This window comes from Heptranchias perlo, chromosome 6 (assembly GCF_035084215.1).
Source record: "Heptranchias perlo isolate sHepPer1 chromosome 6, sHepPer1.hap1, whole genome shotgun sequence".
Classification (NCBI taxonomy): domain Eukaryota; kingdom Metazoa; phylum Chordata; class Chondrichthyes; order Hexanchiformes; family Hexanchidae; genus Heptranchias; species Heptranchias perlo.
The window spans coordinates 31,422,582-31,444,720 of NC_090330.1; the positions used below are offsets into that span (position 1 = coordinate 31,422,582).

The window sequence follows — 22,139 nt, forward strand, 5'->3', positions numbered from 1 at the left end:
GCCAATTTTGTATCCACATTGCTACTGTCCCTTTAATCTCATGGGCTTCAACTTTGCTAACAAGTCTATTACTTAGAACTTTATCAAACATCTTTTGAAAGTCCATATACACAACATCAGCTGCACTACCTTCGTTAACCCTCTCCATTACTTTATCAAAGCACTGGATCAAGTTAGTCAAACATGATTTGCCTTTAACAAATCCGTGCTGGCTGTCTTTTGTTAACCCATATTTTTCTAAGTGACAATTAATTTTGTCTCGGATTATTGTCTCTAAACGTTTCCCCAGCCGACTGGCCTGTAGTTGCCGGGTTAACCCTCTCCCCTTTTTTGAACAGGGGAAACAGTTGCAATCCTCCAGTCCTCTCCCATATCTAAGGAGGATTGGAGGATTGTGGCCAGAGCCGTGGCTTTATCTGCCCTTACTTCCCTCAACAACCCAGGTTGCAGCCTATCCAGACCGAGTGACTTTTCTACTTTGAGCACTGCCAACCTTTTAAGTACCTCCTCTTTATCTATTTTATCCTATCTAATTTCTATACTACTTCCTCCTTTACTGTGACATTGGCAGCATCCTCTTTAGAGAAGACAGATGCAAAGTACTTATCTAGCTCAACGAGAAGATTTCCTTTTTGACCTCTAATCGACCCCACCCTTCCTTTGACTACCCTTTTACTATTTATATGTTTATAAAAGACTTTTGGTTTCCTTTTATGTTACCTGCCACTGTATTCTCATGTATTCACTTGGCCCTTATTTCCTTTTTCAGTTCCCCTCTAAATTTCTGTATTCTGCTTGGTTTTCTACTGTATTATGAATCTTACATTTGTCATAAGTCTCCTTTTTCTCGTTCATTTTAATCTCTATATTTTTAGTCATCCAGAGAGCTCTCCTTTGGATGCCCTTCCTTTCCCCCTTCGAGGGAATGTGTCTAGTCTGTATCCAAACTATCTCCTCTTTGAAGGTCTGCCATTGTTTACTTACTGTTTTACCTGCCAATCTTTGATTCCAATCCACTTGGGCCAGATCCTCTTTCAACTCACTGAAATTAACCCCCCTCCAGTTGAGTATTTTCACTTTTGATTGTTCCTTGTCCTTTTCCATAACTACTCTAAACCTAATATTGTGATCACTGTTTCCCAAATGCTCCCCCACTGAAATATGATCCATTTGCCTCACTTCATTCCCCAGAGCCGGATCCAGCACTGCTTCCTTCCTAGTTGGGCTGGAAATGTACTGATCAAAAAAGTTCTCTTGTACACATTTCAGCAATTCTTCCCCCTCTTTGCCCTTCACACTGTTATTTTCCCAGTCTATATTGGGATAGTTGCTGTCCCCCATTATCACTACTCTATAGTTATTTGTAGAGCCTAAGAAGTTAGAAATGCTGGAGAACAGTTATAAGCTATCTTGTTTAAGTCAAATAAGATGATCCACTAATGTGGGGAAGTGTGGTGCGTTCTTTATTTTGTATTATTACACAAAGATAGGTTACGCTGATTAAATTAAATGAGTCTGACTATAACTGCTGTTCTGTTTGTTCACCCTACTGTGAAACAAAGCAACGTATCAATTTGTATCAATCCTTGTTTCACCAAGTGTTTGCTTGGTCCACCTTTGGAACGATTGAAGAAGCACAGATCCGTAAGACACATATCGCAAGGGAATAATATTGTTACGTCCCTGGATTATGCAATGGTATATTGGGCAGTGTGAGTCAACTTCTATGAAAGACCTGAATTTGTAACAATGGCATTGTACACTTGTCTTGTTTCTGTTGGTATACGTTGGGTACAGCAGTCTTTCCCTTTGTGTCTAATATCCTAAGTCATCTAATGGACACTGTTAAACACAGATCTGAATGCATGAGCATCATGCAATGACAAATGAACAGGCACCGTGGTTATATTTTTAAGTGTGTTATATCTTTGACTCATGGCAGGAAACTGGTAAGTTTCGGTTTCCTTGATATTAAAGTTGCTAATTTATAGCAGGCTTCCCTCCCACCCCCAAGTTACTCCCTCATCTATTGGCTAATGTTAGGGTATGCTTTTGTGGGCACCAGTAGCTTTCCTCTAGCTCAACAAATTGGCCATTGTTCATCTGTAAACCAAGAGGCTGGGGGTAGATTTTTGTCTTCAACTCCTGGGCAGTAATCTGGTAGGGCAGATTACCATTTAGGCAGTGAAGATAAGATAGAAAAACTTGCATTTATATAGCATCTTTCACAACGTCAGGATTTCCCAAAGCGCTTTACAACTAATGAAGTACTTTTGAAGTGTACTCAATATTGTAATACAGGAAACACAGCAGCCAATTTGCGCACAGCAAGTTCCCACAAACAGCAACGTGCTAATAACCAGATCATCAGTTTTTTGAGGTGTTGGTTGAGCGATAATTGTTGGGCGATAATTGTTGGCCAGGACACCGAGAGAACTTCCCTACTCTTCTTTGAATAGTGCCATGGGATCTTTTACATCTGTCTGAGAGAGTAGACTCGATTTAACGACTCATCTGAAAGATGGCATCTCCGACAGTGCAGCAGTCCCTCAGAATTGCACTGAAGTGTTAGCCTAGTGTGCTCAAGTCTCTGGAATGGGACTTGAACCCACAACCTTCTGACTCAGATGTGAGAGTGCTACTACTGAGCCACAACTGACATATTGATGAAAATAAATAGAATGAAAATCAGGCAGGTTTTCCAAAGGGATTGTGATCTGCCCCACTTGATTATCCCCCAAACATCTATCCGAGTGTCAGCATGCTATTTAACTTTTTGACGCATCAAGGTTGTATGCAATCCTGGCCTCACCTAACATCCACATTTTTCTAGTAGGAGTCGATGGATAAAGCTCAGTAATAGGGATCCCTGGCTCATTTTTTCCCCTGCCCAGACCAGGGATTGATCTGTGTTACTGGTCTGTATGCCTCAGTATTGCAATTACCAACTTGGAAAGCCTTTAAAGGGTAGTGATAAGTGGCAGTAATTGTGTAAGTAGCTGATAAACTATTAGTTAATTATAAATGTGAAAGTGCACTTTACAAGCAAGTCTGCACAAATATAAACTGCCATCAAATTCAACCAATATTGCTGGGGTAGATCACATTCAATAGTAATAGTAAGTTACAATGTTTTTTTAACAATGGACTTTATAAAGAAGCTGGTGAACATTTGTCTGAACATTTTTAATAGCGGAAAATTAGTTTCTTCATAAAATTTAAGTTTTTCTAGATTTTGCATGAATCTGTCGACTAAATGTCACATTAGATATACTGAGTATATGTGTACGTGGACAATAAAACATACAAGAATGTTATCTAGTCGTACATTTGATAATTTCAAAGTTGGCCTTGTAGGAATACTATTCTACCAGGATTTATGAACCCAAACGATAGATAGCCAAATAATACAATACAACAGATTGGTAAACTAAACCACTGTTTTTATTTCATAAACAATAAAACATACAACCTGTTCCTTTTGAGAGTTCTGCGTCAAGGCAGTGGAGTGATCAATTCCGCGGCGCCTGTGGTCTTCTTTCTTGGATGTCCTCAGAGATGGGTCTTCTGTCTTCCCCACCGACTGCAGTGCCGAGAGTGCAGATAAGGGTCTTTTTCTATCTTTCTGATGCAAGTAGGCATCAATTGATTGACATGTCTGGTTGCAAAGTCCTTTTGCCACATGTGCAAAATCCTTTCGCTGGTTGCAAGTTGCAAAGTCCTTTTGTAACAGTGGCAACAACCGGTTTATCTAGGTCAGACATTGTGTCTCCAGAATCTGTAAGTTGCTTCATGCCCAGTCTCAAAGTTTCAATATTATGTTTATTTGGATCACAATGTTCTGTTCACTTGGTTTCCAAGAAATGTGGCCAAGTTGGCACATTTCCCATCAGTCCCTCCTCAAGTGAGACTTCAGATCTTCTGACTGATTCACTTTTGCCAAGATATACGTCGCTCTCAAGTTAACACTTTGCGTTCCGGCACAACCAAGCTTCGTGCTTTCCGGGACAGTTACAAGTGCAACACTTTAACATGCTTTGCCAAAGTTTGCTTGATACAGCATATCATAATCAAAACAGCCACTAGCATCATTTGCACAATTACAAATAGCATAGCTATCACTCTAACCCAGGGAAGTTGTCCCATGTTATACACCACCTCCCACCACTGACGGTCACCCAAAGTTTGAATCCCTTTTTCGATCTGTTGATTTTGTTGTAAAATTTTAACAAGATGTTTCTGTGAGATACTGATTTGGGTGAGCACATCTTGTAGATTAAAAGATAGAAGAGGTATGGGATATCCAAACAGAACAGCTGCTCGCAGAGCCTCAGCCTGGAGTGTCATGTTGATCTATGTAAGAGGTGCATTATGGGTGGCAACAGGTTAAACGCACGCCCTCTTTCTCCTGTATTTTTAACAGAATTGTTTCCTTCCTTATTTTTAAAGGGTGTTTCCCATGTTCCCATTAGGGAAACTAGATGTATGAACAGTCAAGACACATTTCCATTCATTCCCACTACTCTGTAACATAGGTACATAACACATGATCCACCACCACAATATCTTCATTTTGTTCTCCCTTATATCCCTTTAGCTGGTTAATATGGAACCACTGTTTCCTTCCCCTTCCGGAGGGCGACCTTATAAACAGATGGACTAGCCTTATCAACAATGGGATAAGATCATTATTTGTTGTAATTGGTCATGTAACTGGTTAATATACCATTCCTGGGTCAGGACCTGGTATTGGGGTTCAGACATATCCTGGTACATTAAATGTTCAGGTGTTCTCATAACCCTCCCGGTCATTAATTCATGAGAAGAGATCTTAGTCGTACCTGACTCACTAGACCACATGACCATTAATGCCAAGGGGTACATTCGGGCTGATTTGCTTCCATTGAGGTGAATGTTTCTACTAATCCCAATCCGTTCCCTCCTCACCTCCTTTCTTGGTCAATTGATCAGCCTTCTGATTCCTCTCCCATAGAGGTTCGTTTTTTGAATGTGCCCTTACTTTATAGACTGCTATGTCTTATTAAAAATTACCCATAAAATTGGAGTGGAGGGTAAGGCTTTCCTGTCTGCCAAAATGAATCCTCTCTTTTCCCATAACGGGAGATATTCTGTTGGGGAATTGCACACATACATAGAGTCTGACGATATTGTATAAGGGGTTGGAAACTCAGTGGGGTGTGTTACTACGTACGTGACAACCGCCAACTCGGCTGCTTGAGCAGGCATATGTGCGGGTAGCTTCAGTGCTAGTTCGGTTTGTCTATTAGGATTGTATATGCCACACCCTGTGTGTGTTTCTCCATCTTTCATTTTGCTGGACCCGTCTATATATATATATCCCATATGTTAGGCAACACTCCTGACTTAATCAGTCCCTCTGGGTGGGTTTGATTTTCCACCTTACACTGATGTTTTTCACCTTGGCATATCAAATTCCCTGGTAGACTTGGTGGATTAGGGTTATGGTGTACCTGTATATCTCTTCCCTGCAATAATTTTAATCTTCCATCCAACAATAACTCTGTTGGTATATGATTGGTCAACAAGTGTAACGGTGCCAATTCCACTATATAGATAAAGTGTTTAATGGCCCATAAGATTGCTGATAGATGTTTCTCACACATGGAGTAATTAACCTTTACCGGATTGAGAACTCGAGACGCATAAGCGACTGGCCTCTGTTTCTCCTGCTCTCTTGTGTTAGAACGGCTGATATTGAGCATTTGCTAGCTGCTGTTTCTATGTGGAAGAGTCTTTTTGGGTCAGCTGGGATTAGGACAGGTGCTTCCTGTAAAGCTTCCTTTAACTGCTTGACTGCCTCTATACAGGCTGGTGGCCATTCCCACTTGACATTCTTTTTCAACAAAGCATGGAAAGGCGCGCTTAATATCGCGAAATTCTCTAAAATTCCGACAGTACCCTACCAATCCCAAAAATGATCGTACCGCTTTCACGGACGTTGGTAAGGGCAACTACTGCCCGATCTTTACCATCATTTCATCAATGCCCCTCACTCCTTTGCTAATATTTACTCCCAAAGAGGTTACCTTGTTTTGTGCTATCTGCGTCTTTTTCGAATTAACCTTTACGCCTTCTCTGGTCAACAACTGTAACAGTTCTCTTAACAATATCACATGACTTTCGACGTCCGGAGTTTGCAACAGTAAATCGTCCACATACTGCATCAAACATTCAGCCTGGCTAAATTGAATTATGGCTTTAGCCATTTGTTGGTGGAAAATAGAGGGACAATTGTGGAACCCCTGTGGTAAACAAGTCCAAGTATACTCTTGGTCCTGGAATGTAAAAGCAAACTTGTATTGGTATTACAGATTAAAGGGAATGGACCAAAATCCATTCAATATATCCAATACCGTGTACACAGTGGATTTTGGGGTTGGTCTTATGAACACCTCTGGTGCTGATGCCACCGTTGGAGCGCATGAAGGCATTGCCTTATTTAGCTGTCCCTAATCAGTGGTTAGTCGCCAAGAGCCGTTGGATTTTCTCACAGGCCAAATAGGTGAGATTGTCTTAGTCGCTATGCAAGACACCTTTAGACCATGCTCATTTACTTCTCATGGGAAGCAATATTGCTTTAAAGGATGGGGCAGGTCAGGTCCTTCCATGTCAATCATAGTATGGTATAGCACAGAAGGAGGCCATTCGCCCCATCGTGCCTGTGCCAGCTCTTCGAAGCAGCTATCCAATTGGTCCCACTCCCCTGTTCTTTCCCCATGGCCCTCTAAATGTTTTCCCTTCAAGTATTTATCCAATTCCCTTTTGAAAGTTACTACTGAATCTGTTTCCACCACTCTTTCAGGCAGTGCATTTCAGATCATAACTCATTGCGCAAAAAAATGTGTCCTCATGTCGCCTCTTTTTTTGCCAATCGCCTTAAATCTGGTTATCGACCCTTCTGCCACTGGGAACAGTTTCTCCTTAATTACCCTATCGAAACTGTTCATGATTTTGAACACCTCTATCAAACCTCGTCTAACCCTCTCTGCTCTAAGGAGAACAACTGTAGCTTCTCCAGTCTCTCCACATAACTGAAGTCCCTCATCCCTGGAACCATTCTAGTAAATCTCTTCTGCACCTTCTCTAAGGCCTTCACATCCTTCCTAAAGTGTGGTGCCCAGAATTGAACACAATACTCCAGTTGAGGCCTGGCCAGTGTTTTATGAAGGTTTAGCATAACTTCATTGCTTTTTTACTCTGTGCCTCTATTAATAAAGCCAAGGATCCCATATGCTTTTTTAACAGCCTTCTCAACTTGTCCTGCCTCCTTCAAAGATTTGTGTACATACATCCCCAGGTCTCTCTTTTCCTGCACTCCCTTTAAAATGGTGCCATTTTATTTATATTACCTCTCATTCTTCCTACCAAAATGTATCTCTTCACACTTCTCTGTATTAAATTCCATCTGCCATGAGTCTGCCCATTTCACAAGTCTGTTCATCTCCTCCTGAAGCCTACTACTATCCTCCACATTGTTTACTACATTTCTGAGTTTCGAGTCATTTGCAAACTTTGAAATTATGCCTTGACTGCCCAAGTCCAGGTCATTAATATATCTCAAAAAGAGCAGTGGTCCTCATCCGACCCCTGGGAAACACCACTGTATACTTCCCTCCAGTCTGAAAATCAACCGTTCACCACTACTCTCTGCTTTCTGTCCCTTAGTCAATTTTGTATCCACACAGCTACTGTTCCTTTGCTCACATAGGCTTGTTAGCAAAATTGAAGCCCATTATGTGGTACATCATCAAATGCCTTTTGAAAGTCCATATACACAACATCAACTGCACTACCCTCATCAACCCTCTTGATTACTTCAATCAAGTTAGTCAAACACGATTTTCCTTTAACACATTCGTGCTGACTTTCATTTATTAGCCCATACTTTTCCAAGTGTCAATTAATTTTGTCCTGGGTTATTGTTTCTAAAAGTTTCCCCACCACTGACATTAGGCTGACTGGCCTGTAATTGCTGAGTTTATACCTCTCCCCTTTTATGAACAGGGATGTAATATTTGCAATCCTCCAGTCCTTTGGTACCATCCCCATAATCTAAGGAGGATTGGAAGATTGTGGCCAGAGCCTCTGCAATTTCCACCCTTACTACCCTAGTAACCTAGGATGCATCCCATCTGGACCGGGTGACTTTTCTACTTTGAGTGCTGCCAATCTTTTAAGTATCCTCTCCTCTATCTATTTTGATCCTATCCAAAATTGCTACTGCCTCCTCATTCACTGCTACACTGGCAGCATCCTCTTCTCTAGTGAAGACCGATTCAAAGTATTCATTTAGTACCTCAGCCATGCCCTCTGCCTCCATGAAATGATTTTTTTGTTTGTAATCGGCCCCACCCTTTGACTACCCTTTTAAGAAAATAAGAAATAGGAGCAGGAGTAGGCTGTATGGCCCCTTGAGCCTGCTCCACCATTCAATAAGATCATGGCTGCTGATCTACCTCAACTCCACTTTCCCGCCCTATCCCCATATCCCTTGATTGCCTTAGTATCCAAAAATCTATTGATCTCAGTCTTGAATGCACTCAACAACTGAGCATCCACAGCTCTCTGGGGTAGAGAATTCCAAAGATTCATAACCCTCTGAGTGAAGAAATTTTTTCTCATCTCGGTCCTAAATGGTCGACCCCTTATCTTGAGACTATGACCCCTAGTTCTAGACTCTCCAGCCAGGGAATCAGCCTCTCAGCATCTACCCTGTCAAGCCCTCTCAGAATTTTATACGTTTCAATTTTTAAATAATCGGAGTTTGTAACAAAGGTAATGCAGTAATTATGGGGGACTTTAATCTTCATATAGACTGGGCAAATCAAATTGGCAAAGGTAGTTTGGAAGACGAGTTCATGGAATGCATTTGAGATGGTTTCCTAGAGCAATACATCATGGAACCAACCAGGGAACAGGCTATTTTAGATCTTGTATTATGTAATGAGACAAGGTTAATTAGTAATCTCACAGTAAGAGATCCTCTGGGGAAGAGTGATCATAATATGATAGAATTTCACATTGAGTTTGAAAGTGATGTACTTAAGTCAGAAACTAGAATCTTAAACTTAAATAAAGCCAATTACATAGACATGAGGGGCGAGTTGGCTAAGGTAGATTGGGAAACCAAATTAAAGGGTACGATGGTTGAAAAGCAATGGCAAACATTTAAAGAAACATTTCAATATTCTCAACAAATATACATTCCATTCAGAAATAAAAGCTCCACAGGAAAAGTGATCCACCCGTGGCTAACTAAAGAAGTTAAGAATAGTATTAAATTAAAAGAAGAGGCCTAGAACATTGCTAAGAAGAGTGGTAAGCCTGGGGATTAGGAGAGTTTTAGAAATCAGCAAAGGACAAACAAAAAATGATGAGAGAAAATAGAATATGAAAGTAAACTAGCACAGATTTTTTTTTTATTCGTTCATGGGATGTGGGTGTCGTTGGCGAGGCCAGCATTTATTGCCCATCCCTAATTGCCCTTGAGAAGATGGTGGTGAGCTGCCTTCTTGAACCGCTGCAGTCCGTGTGGTGAAGGTTCTCCCACAGTGCTGTTAGGTAGGAAGTTCCAGGATTTTGACCCAGCAACGATGAAGGAACGGTGACATATTTCCAAGTCAGGATGTTGTGTGACTTGGAGGGGAACGTGCAGGTGATGTTGTTCCCATGCGCCTGCTGCCCTTGTCCTTCTAGATGGTAGAGGTCGTGGGTTTGGGAGGTGCTGTCGAAGAAGCCTTGGCGAGTTGCTGCAGTGCATCCTGTGGATGGTACACACTGCAGCCACGGTGCGCCGGTGGTGAAGGGAGTGAATGTTTAGGGTGGTGGATGGGGTGCCAATCAAGCGGGCTGCTTTGTCCTGGATGGTGTCGAGTTTCTTGAGTGTTGTTGGAGCTGCACTCATCCAGGCAAGTGGAGAGTATTCCATCACACTCCTGACCTGTGCCTTGTAGATGGTGGAAAGGCTTTGGGGAGTCAGGAGGTGAGTCACTCGCCACAGAATACCCAGCCCCTAACCTGCTCTTGTAGCCACAGTATTTATCTGGCGGGTCCAGTTAAGTTTCTGGTGAATAATGACCCCCAGGATGTTGATGGTGTGGGATTCGGCGATGGTAATGCCGTTGAATGTCAAGGGGAGTTGGTTAGACTCTCTTGTTGGAGATGGTCATTGCCTGGCACTTGTCTGGCACGAATGTTACTTGCCACTTATCAGCCCAAACGTGGATGTTGTACAAGTCTTGCTGCATGTGGGCACAGACTGCTTCATTATCTGAGGGGTTGCGAATGGAATGAACACTGTGCAATCATCAGCGAGCATCCCCATTTCTGACCTTATGATGGAGGGAAGGTCATTGATGAAGCAGCTGAAGATGATTGGGCCTCGGACACTGCCCTGAGGAACTCCTGCAGCAATGTCCTGGGGCTGAGATGATTGGCCTCCAACAACCACTACCATCTTCCTTTGTGCTAGGTATGACTCCAGCCACTGGAGAGATTTCCCCCTGATTCCCATTGACTTCAATTTTACTAGGGCTCCTTGGTGCCACACTCGGTCAAATGCTGCCTTGATGTCAAGGGAAGTCACTCTCACCTCACCTCTGGAATTCAGCTCCTTTGTCCATGTTTGGACCAAGGCTGTAATGAGGTCTGGAGCCGAGTGGTCCTGGCGGAACCCAAACTGAGGATCGGTGAGCAGGTTATTGGTGAGTAAGTGCCGCTTGATAGCACTGTCGACGACACCTTCCATCACTTTGCTGATGATTGAGAGTAGACTGATGGGGCGGTAATTGGCCGGATTGGATTTGTCCTGCTTTTTGTGGACAGGACATACCTGGGCAATTTTCCACATTGTCGGGTAGATGCAAGTGTTGTAGCTATATTGGAACAGTTTGGCTAGTGGCGCGCGCTAGTTCTGGAGCACAAGTCTTCAGCACTACAGCCGGGATGTTGTCGGGGCCCATAGCCTTTGCTGTATGCAGTGCACTCAGCCGTTTCTTGATATCACTTGGAGTGATTCGAATTGGCTGAAGACTGGCTTCTGTGATGGTGGGGATATCGGGAGGAGGCCGAGATGGATCATCCACTCGGCACTTCTGTCTGAAGATGGTTGCAAACGCTTCAGCCTTGTCTTTTGCACTCACGTGCTGTACTCCGCCATCATTGAGGATGGGGATGTTTACAGAGTCTTCTCCTCCCGTTAGTTGTTTAATTATCCACCACCGTTCACGACTGGATGTGGCAGGACTGCAGAGCTTTGATCTGATCCGTTGGTTGTGGAATCGCTTAGTTCTGTCTATGGCATGTTGCTTCTACTGTTTAGCATGCATGTAGTCCTGTGTTGTAGCTTCACCAGGTTGGCACCTCATGCCTAGTGCTGCTCCTGGTATGCTCTTCTACACTCCTCATTGAACCAGGGTTGATCCCCTGGCTTGTTGGTAATGGTAGAGTGAGGAATATGCCGGGCCATGACGTTACAGATTGTGCTGGAATACAATTCTACTGCTGCCCCACAGCACCTCATGGATTCCCAGTTTTGAGCTGCGAGATCTGTTCTGAATCTATCCCATTTAGCACGGTGATAGTGCCACACAACACGTTGGATGGCGTCCTCAGTGCGAAGACGGGACTTCGTCTCCACGAGGATAGTGCGGTGGTCACTCCCACCAATACTGTCATGGACAGATGCATCTGAGACAGGTAGATTGGTGAGGATGAGGTCCAGTAGGTTTTTCCCTCGTGTTGGTTCGCTCACCACCTGCCGCAGGCCCCATCTGGCAGCTATGTCCTTCAGGACTCTGCCAGCTCGGTCAGTAGTGGTGCTACCGAGCCACTCTTGGTGATGGACATTGACGCCCCTCACCCAGGGTACATTCTGTGCCCTTGCTACCCTCAGTGCTTCCTCCAAGTGGTGCTCAACATGGAGGAGGACTGATTTATCAGCTGAGGGAGGGCAGTAGGTGGTAATCAGCAGGAGGTTTCCTTGCCCATGCTTGACCTGATGCCATGAGATTTCATGGGGTCCGGAGTCAATGTTGAGGACTCCCGAGGCTACTCCGTCCTGACTGTATATCAGTGTTCCGGCACCTCTGGTGGGTCTGTCCTGCCGGTGAGACAGGACATACCCAGGGATGGTGATGGAAGAATCTGGGACATTGGCTGAAAGGTATGTTTCTGTGAGTATGGCTATGTCAGGCTGTTGTTTGACTAATCTGTGGGACAGCTCTCCCAATTTTGGCACAAGTCCCCAGATGTTAGTGAAGAGGACTTTGCAGGTTCGACTCGGCTTGGTTTGCCTTTCTCGTGTCCGGTGCCTTGTGGTCTGTCCGGTTTTATTCTTATTGTGACTTTCTGTAGCGAGATTGTACAATTGAATGGCTTGCGAGGCCATTTCAGAGGGCGATTAAAAATCAACCACATTGCTGTGGGTCTGGAGTCACCTATAGGCCAGACTGGATAAGGATGGTAGGTTTCCTTCCCGAAAGGACATTAGTGAACCAGATGAGTTTTTACGACAGTCCGGTAGTTTCGTGGCCACCATTACTGATACTAGTTTTTGTTATTCCAGATTTTATTTAATTAGTTGAATTTAAATTCCCCAGCTGCCATGGTGGAATTTGAACTCATGACTCCAGATTACTAGTCCAGGCCTCTGGATTACCAGTCCAGTAACATAACCAGTATGCTACCGTACCCTTTAAGATCGTAAGAGCTTCTACAAGTATGTAAAAAGGAAGAGAGTAGCAAAAGTCTCTTAGAGGCTGAGACATGGAAATTGTAATGAGGAATCAGGAAATGGCAGATGCGTTAAACAAATATTTTGCATCTGTCTTCACAGTAGAAGACACCAAAACATAACAGAAGTAGTAGGGAACCAAGGATCTAATGAGAGTGAGGAAATTAAAGTAATTAATATCAGTAGGGAAAAATTACTTGAGAAACTAATGGGACTAAAAGCTGATAAATCCCCTGGACCTGATGGCCTGCATCCGAGCGTTCTAAAAGGTGGCTGCAGAGATAGTGGATGCATTGGTTATGATCTTCCAAAATTCCCTAGGTTCTAGAACGGTCCCAGTGGATTGGAAGGTAGCAAATATGACCCCGCTATTCAAGAAAGGAGGGAGAGAGAAAACGGAACTACAAGCCAGTTAGCCTGACATCAATCGTCAGGGTTATGCTGGAATCCATTATTAAGGAAGTGGTAACAGGGCACTTAGAAAATCATAATATGATTAGGCAGAGTCAACATGGTTTTATGAAAGGGAAATCGTGTTGGACAAAGCTATTAGAGTTTTTTGAGAATGTAACTAGCAGGGTAGTTAAGGGGGAACCAGTGGATGTAGTATATTTGGATTTTCAAAAGGCATTCGATAAGGTGCCACACAAGAGATTGTTACACAAGATAAGGGCTTATGAGGTTAGGGGTAACATATTAGCATGGATAGAGGATTGGTTAACAGACAGAAAACAGAAAGTAGGGATAAACGGGTCATTTTCAGGCTGGCAGGCTCTAACTAGTGGGGTGCCGCAACGATTGGTACTTGGGCCTCAGCTATTTTCATTCTTTATTAACGACTTAGATGAAGGGACCGAGTGTGATGTATCCAACTTTGCTGACGACACAAAGCTAGGTGGGAAAGTAAGCAGTGAGGAGGACACTGAAGTCTGCAAAGGGATATAGACAGGTTAAGTGAGTGGGCAAGAAGGTGGCAGATGGAATATAATGTGGGGAAATGTGAGGTTATTCACTTTGGTAGGAAGAATAGAAAAACAGAATATTTTTTAAATGATGAGAAACTATTAAATGTTGGTGTTCAGAGAGACTTGGGTGTCCTCGTACAAGAAACACAATAAGTTAGCATGCAGGTACAGCAAGCAATTAGGAAAGCAAATGGCATGTTGGCTTTTGTTGCAAGGGGGTTAGAGTACAAAAATAAGGAAGTCTTACTACAATTGTACAGGGCTTTGGTGAGACCTCACCTGGGGTACTGTATACAGTTTTGGTCTCCTTATCTAAGGCGGTGCAGCGAAGGTTCACTCGATTAATTCCTGGTATGAGAGGGTTGTCCTATGAGGCAAGGTTGAGTAGAATGAGCCCATACTGTCTGGAGTTTAGAAGAATGAGTGGTGATCTAATTGAAACATATAAGCTTCTGAGGGGGCATGACAGGGTAGATACTGAGAGGTTGTTTCCCATAGCTGGAGAGACTTCAACTAGGGGGCATATTTGCAGGATAAGGGGTCGGCCAATTAAGACTGAGATGAGGAGGAATTTCTTCGCTTAGAGGGTTGTGAATCTTTGGAATTCTCTACCCCAGAGGGCTGTGGATGCTGAGTGTTGAATATATTCAAGGCTGAGAGAGACAGATTTCTGACTCTAGGGGAATCAAGGGATATGGGGATTGGGCAGGAAAGTGGAGTTGAGGTCGAAGATCAACCATGATCTGATTGAATGGCTTAAGGGGCCATGTGGGGCCCACTCCTCCTCTTTCTTATGTTCTTATGTTTAATAAGATCATCTCTCATTCTTCTAAACTCCAGAGAATATAGGCCCATTCTACTATTACTATTTATATGTTTATAGAAGACTTTTGGGTTCCCTTTTATGTTAGCCGCTAATCTATTCTCATACTCTCTCTTTGCCCCTCATTTCCTTTTTCAAACTCCTCTGTACTTTCTGTATTCAGCCTGGTTCACTACAGTATTCTGAACCATACATTTGTCATTTTAATCTCTGTATCTTTAGTCACTCGGGGAGCTCCAGCTTTGGATGCCCTTCCTTTCCCCCTTGTGGGAATGTGTCTACTCTGTACCGGAACCATCTCCTTGAAGGCCTCCCATTGTTCAATTACTGTTACCTGACGAAGGAGAAAGCCTCCGAAAGCTTGTGATTTTCAAATAAAACTGTTGGACTATAACCTGGTATTGTAAGATTCCTTACAATGGTATATATTGGCTGTTCTGTTTTTCTTGTCAGTTTTCTATTTTCCCATTTAAGTACCATCCGTCTCAGGACTCGGGCTTCCATTTGAGTTGCATCCTCTGCAACAAATTCTCCCCCTGCCTCTTGTAAATATGGTTGTGCATGACTAATCAAAGTTCTCAACCATTTGGCAATAAGGTCGTGGGCTCCCCGATTGAGTCGGTTCAATCGTGGCCCATAGACTTATAGAATTGCCACAATCGGTTGGCATATACTTTTCGTTTGGTTCTTGAATACAACTTGTCAACACCCTAACGAGATCTCCTTCTAAGTCCAATGGCAGTAATAAGGACTCTTGGGTCTGCGCTCAAGTTCCTCGGCCATGTTTCCAATCCTGGGGAAGCGTCCCATATATCACTGGACCTAAAGTCCACAGTAACAATTTTACTTTTTCAGTCTCATCCATCCCGCTGACCTCCGCAGTCTGTTTTACCTCGGTAAAGTGCATTTCCACATCTCCTTTGCCATCACATTTGGGTATTTGACATTTCAAGTAACTGCTGTGGGCCATAGGGAACGGCGTACCTACTGGCTACGGTTCATCCTGCGGCTGTAACGGCGCCGACATTATACTTGGCCTATTCGGTTGGGGCCATGGGGGGACACTCATCACCTGGGGAACAGTCGTCATGGTGGCTCATACTCGATAGCCACTCACTCTAGGTCATCCCAATCCTGATCATCCAATTCACACACTCAAGGTATCATCTCCTTTCATAATACAGATCATTCTCTGTTTCACTTGTAGGGCCTTTTCTAGTTAGAGTCATAGAATCGTTACAGCACAGAAGGAGGCCATTCGGCCCATCGAGCCTGTGTTGAGCGATTTTATGATTACAATGATTGTGTGTTGCTGCTGACCCTCTATGACTTTCCTTATTAGCACTCATTTGCAACCTTACGGCTGCCTTTAAATCATCTTTGTTTTTCCAACTTTCTCATTTTCTTGTTTGGATGCCTGATTCACAGAGCCTGGATCTGAAAATATTCTATGTGTCCTTCTAGGATTTGCATGCGTTTATCATTATGCTGACCCTCTTCCAATCATCACCAGTCTTTGTTAATTGTTCCTTTACTTGCTCTAACTCCCTTTTTAGGTTATGAACTTCTGATTTTCGTTCTTGCCTTTCTTTTTTCTCTTTGTCTTTTTGTTTACTGAGGTCAAGTAACCACACTGCCTTGGCTTATATTTTAAAAGCCAGCCATTCCTCCAACATACATGACCACCTATCATCGAATGCCAAAAAGGGATACAGTGGTCTACTGTTGGGAACCATTCCTCTTTCCTAGGCAACTTCTTCTCAATGTACTTCTGTATTGCCTCCTGCTATGTTCCCAGCCAGAAACCTTGTTTCTGTTCTACCTCTGGACAAGATATTCTACTTTGGCAGCAGTCTATTCGTTGGGTCCCTATTCGAGCACCAAAACGTAGGAATACTGATTCACCAGGATTTATGGACCCAAGCAATAGAGAGCCAAATAATACAATACAACAAATTGGTAAACTAAACTACTATTTTTATTTCATAAACAATAAAAAATATGACCTGTTCCTTTGAGAGGTCAAGGCAGTGGAGTGATCAATTCCGCAGCGCTTGAGGCCTTCTTTCTTGGACGTCCTCCGAGATGAGTCTTCTGTCTTTTCCATTGACTGCAGTCTCGAGAGTCCGGATAAGGGTCTTTTTATATCTTTCTGATACAAGCAGGCGTCAATTGATTGACATGTCTGGAGTCCTTTTGCTACGTGTGCAAACTCCTTTTGCAACAATGGCAACAACTGGGTCTCCGGAATCTGTAAATTGCTTCGTGCCCAGTCTCAAAGTTTCAAATACCATATTTATTTGGATCACAATTTCTGTTCACGTGGTTTCCAAGAAATGTTGATCTACCAGGGAATGTTGCATATTTTCCATCAGCCTTGAGCATTCCAACATGCCATGAACCTGAGTTGTTTCCTTTAATTAGGCCAAGATAATAATTAGTATCCACTGCAATGCTTGAACATGCTGCAGGGTGTCCTTCACAGAGCTGAATAGTAAAAGGGGTACAAAGACTGATTTTTGTATAATTGATTACGGCTGACATTTGTGTGAAGTCAAATTGCCAAACCAAATTTTAAAATTTTCTTTTCAAAATATCTTGGAAGATCAAGACCATTTGTAACCATTATTTCCACCGTATTTGATGTAAATTATGTACAATCTGCTTTATGTGTTATATTCTTTGCTTTTTAGGGGTATATTCGTCAGTGTCGCAAACATACTGGAATGTTTACAGAAGCACAGTTGAATACCATATTTGGGAACATTGAAGAAATTTACAAATTCCAACGGAAATTTCTGAAGGACCTGGAGAAACTGTTCAACAAAGATGAGCCTCATCTGAGTGAAATAGGATCCTGTTTCCTTCAATACGTATGTTAAATACATAATTGACCAGAAATCATGCCAATCAAATCATTACAATGTGCAGTGTCGCAAGTTAGAAAACACAAAAGACTTCATCCTCCAGATTCATATTTCAGCTATTCAACCAAAGTAGTCGGATATACAATTTATTTGAATAGGTATCCATAACATAATAGCAGTAGACCTTATTCCAAGGTCCAGTGGTATTTGGGGCATCTGGGGCACGATAGCAGTGAGCAAAAATGGAGTCTGAAGCAGGATCTGTTTACATCTGATCATTGACCCCATTTGGTCTAATTCAGATTTTGAGGTGTGTCACAATTTTCACACTAGATATTTCCTAGGTTTCAGCACCACAAGCCATTCCTGTAAGTGTACCTTTCATTTCCTATGATCCAGAGCACACCTATTTCTGCCCAATAATCTCCGGTATCTCTGCTGTCCTCCAATTCTGACCTCTTGTACATCCCCGATTTCCATCTCCCCACCATTGGCAGCCATGCCTTCAGCTGCCCAGGCTCTAATTTATGGAATTGCCTCCCTAAAACCTCTCTACCTCTCTCTCCTCCTTTAAGACCCCCATAAAACCTACCTCTTTGACCACCTATCCTAATATCTCTTTATGGCTAAGTATCAAATTTGTTTGATAACGTTCCTGTCAAGCACCTTAGGACATTTTACTATATTCGAGGCAATAAATAAATGCAAGTTGTTGTAATGTCTAGTTAAAAAGTAGGATGACCAAGGAATGTAACAGAAACTCATTACTGAAATATTTCTGAGGAGGCGGGGAGGGTGCAAGGGAGTGTGGGGAAAACCCTGCAAGGCTGACCTCATTATAATTTATTACTTCCATCTCCAGCTCGGCAGCTGGCCAAATTGACAGTCTGGCCGGTTGCCGGGCGGGAAAACCAGCAGCAGGAGGCCGCAGCCGTGGACCCTTGGGGACGGTCCCTGGCAATCAGGAGGGGGGATGGAAGCGAGAATCGGGCCTTGGGTGGGGCGGGGAGGGGGAGAGGTCGGCCATCGTAGGAGGGAGGGAGTGAGCGAAAGACCGGGGCTTGGGGCTGGGGGTGGGGGGTAGAAGAGCGAGAGATCAGGGCTGGAGGGGGTGGGTGAAGGTCTGTAATCGTAGCAGTGGGGTGAGAGAGGCCGCTATCGGCAGAGCAGAGTCCGAAGGTTTCCTTGAGGGGCCAGGGGTGGGGAGCACTCCTGCTCCTCCTGACCCACAAGCAGTGCTGTAAAAGGCACTTCTTCTTGAGCCAGCAGCTCCAGTCTCCCTTTCACTGCCGGGTTTTCCCAAGCCCTGCAAAACCCACGTGGCAACTGTTAAATTTAAATCAAGCTCCCAATTGCACGTGAGAGCCTGATTTAAATATATTAATGATGTTTCACCCCTCTCCAAGATGGGACACTCGTGTGATACAAAACCGGCCATCGTAAAAACGGGATTGGGCGGGTACACGGCGGGTTGAGGATGCGTTCCCAGTTTTAAAACTTTTAATCGAACCCCCACGCGATGTGGGGGTTAATATCGTGCCTGTGATTTGTGACACCAGGTGAATTCTTCTCTTTACAGAAGGTTAACTAAATAAGCTCTCTCTGGATAAGGTACAGGCTTTGTACCACTAACTGGTTTATTTACATAAAATACATGAATGAAAAATATGCAGTTTGACATGAGATATTCTGCTATATCCCTGGGTTATGAAAGCAATAACACGACAACTGGTTTTCTGTCTAAATGTGTAACACAGAAGATTGCCGTTTCTAGTTTAATCCAATGAAGCTAACTGGCTCAGACAAATTACAGACAGTCCTTTTGTGTTGGCTGTGAAACCAGAGACATCTTTATGACCGAGAAAGTAAACAAACTGAGACTTCAAGTCTCTGAAATCGGGGCTCAATCACAGAGGGCTCCAAATCAGAGCTGGCCCTTAGAACTGGGGGCAGACAATATATCCATCGTGATTTAATTAACACAAAATGATTATTCATCAATATTGAATGAAAACAATTTGTATTGATAGCCTAAAATGTTTGGCAATGAATATGACCAGTTCAACTAACCAATCTCTGGGGTTTCTGTTTGTTCACAACTACAGTAACTCACATAAATAAGCAGCGTTGATGCCAACATGTCTAACTAATTACCGCTTCACATCACTGTTGTGTAAGCCTAAAGAAATTTCGAGCTGCTAGACGGCATAGGCATTTAGACGGCATGTACATTTAGTCACGAGGAGGATATCCCTTTTCAAACACTGCACACATATAATTGGTGCTATAGTGTTTCCTCTTCATTGTGGCCAAAATAGGTGGGTGATTTTTCACTCATTTGTTTCATCACAGGCAGTTTATGATGGAGATTTGTTTGTTTGATCCCTGACTCTGTGATTGGGAGAGGGTTTGTGAGTTGGGCCCAAACAAATACCTAAATTGTTTAATATAGTGAAACAACTCTATTACTGCAGTTTCATCTACACTGAGGAGCATGTTGCCCATAAGCCCAAATTATAGTAATTTGCACCCGTGCTCTTTACCTTGAAGTGAAAATGTGTAACAGTATCTCTATTTGGACATCTATCTAAATTTCTGTAAGAATAGAAACATTAACTAGGCCATGTACAGGCTCAAAATTCAGACCTTGGATTTGGTGAACCAAAAATGGAGACACTGAAGTTCAATCAGGATCCAAAATCTAAATTTTCCTTAAAGCTCATCCCTATGATATTAATGATATTATCATGATTAATGACATTTCAATATTCCCACTGCATTACAAAGAATTACAAAGAATATACAGCACAGAAACAGGCCATTCAGCCCAACAGATCCAATGTTTATGCTCCACATGAGCCTTCACCCACCCTTCTTCATCTAACCCTATCAACTTATCCTTCTATTCCCTTCTCCCTCATGTGTCTATCTAGCTTCCCCTTAAATGCATCTATGCTAGTCGCCTCAACTACTCTTTATAGTAGCAAGTTCCACATTCTTACCACTCTCTGGGTGAAGAAATTTCTCCTGAATTCCCTATTGGATTTGTTAGTGACGATCTTATATTTATTCCCTTAGTTCTGGTCTCCCCCGCAAGTGGGAACATCTTCTCTACGTCTGCCCTATCAAACCCTTTCATAGTCTTAAAGACCTCTATCAGGTCACCCCTCAGTTTTCTCTTATCTAGAGAAAAGAGCCCCAGCCTATTCAATCTTTCCTGATGAGTATAACCTCTCATTTCTGGTATCATCCTAGTAAATCTTTTTGCACCTTCTCCAGTCCCTCTATATCCTTTCTATAGTGTGGAGACCAGAACTGTTCGCAGTACTCCAAGTGTGGTCTAACCAAGGTTCTGTACAAGTTTAGCATAACTTCTCTGCTTTTCAATTCTATTTCTCTAGAAATAAACCCCAGTGCTTTTTTATGGTCTTATTAACCTGTGTTGCTACTTTTAGCGATTTGTGTATCTGTGCCCCTAAATCCCTCTGCTCCTCTACCCCATTTAGATTCTTATTTCCAAGGGGTATGTGGCCTCCTTCTTATTCCCATGAAAATGTACTACTTCACACTTACTATATTGAAATTCATTTGCCAATTACATGCCCATTCTGCAAGTTTGTTAATGTCTTCCTGTATTTTGTCACAATCCTCCTTAGTAATTTGGTGTCGTCTGCAACTTCAACATCATGGTGCAAAGGTTAAATTGGGAAGTGACTTTAATTATTTAAGTGTATCTTTGGAAAAAAAAGTCCAATTGGACAGCTAGTGTTTCTTGTAGTCTCACCCTTTGAAATAGAACAGAAGGTAATTGAGTTTTATTTTTTATTGAGTTGTTGATTTTGGTGTTCTCAATTCCTGTATTGATTTATAGACTGTTCTCCTACTTGATTTCTGGTGTATATTTCCACATGACTGAAAATACAACAAGCAAATTATGGATATTTACGATCTTGAACCAAATGATATTAGCTAAAGCTTTCAGTCATCTTAAGTGTCAGTTTAGCTCATTTGGCAGCAGACTCATTTCTGAGCCAGACAGTTGTAGGTTCAAGCCTCCAGGACATGAGCACATAATCTATGCTGATACTTTAGTGCAGTACTGAGGGAGAGCTGCTTATCAGAGGTGCTGATCAGATGGATGTAAAAAAAAATCCTATAGCACTGTTTGAAGAGCAGGGTGTTCTCGCCAATATTCCTCCCTCAAACGCCATCTTTCCATCTTGTTATTCATCATCTTTGCCATTTGTGGGACCATGATTTATGCAAATTGGCTGCTATGTTTGCCTACGGTGAATCCACTTCAAACATAATTGAGAATTTGATAAGACATTGTATAGAATTTCAGTTCTTTCTTGTACATATGCCAATTAGTAAACCTGCTTAAGCAAACATGCAGGTACAGCAAGCAGTTAGGAAGACAAATGGAGTACTGCGTACAGTTCTGGTGCCCTTATTTAAGGAAGGACATACTTGCATTGGAGGCAGTTCAGAGAAGGTTCACTAGGTTGATTCCAGGTATGGAAGGGTTGTCTTATGAGGAAAGATTGAACAGGTTGGGTCTATACTCATTGGAGTTTAGAAGAATGAGAGGAGATCTTATTGAAACATACAAGATTCTGAGGGGACTCGATAGGCTAGATGCTGAGAGGATGTTACCCCTCATGGGAGAATCTAAAACTAAGGGGCATAGTCTCAGAATAAGGGGTTGC

The 22,139-nt window shown here is 42.7% G+C and overlaps 1 protein-coding gene across 9 annotated transcripts in view; it reads left to right on the forward strand.

Moving 5' to 3' along the window:
• LOC137322872 (spermatogenesis-associated protein 13-like) overlaps positions 1 to 22,139 on the forward strand; it is a 296,919-nt gene that overhangs the window by 258,141 nt on the left and 16,639 nt on the right. For all 9 annotated transcript variants that reach the window (XM_067986041.1, XM_067986039.1, XM_067986045.1 and 6 more), the window contains one exon: positions 17,257 to 17,436. In XM_067986041.1, the coding sequence (XP_067842142.1) occupies positions 17,257 to 17,436 (180 nt within the window). The remainder of the gene's footprint in view (positions 1 to 17,256; positions 17,437 to 22,139) is intronic.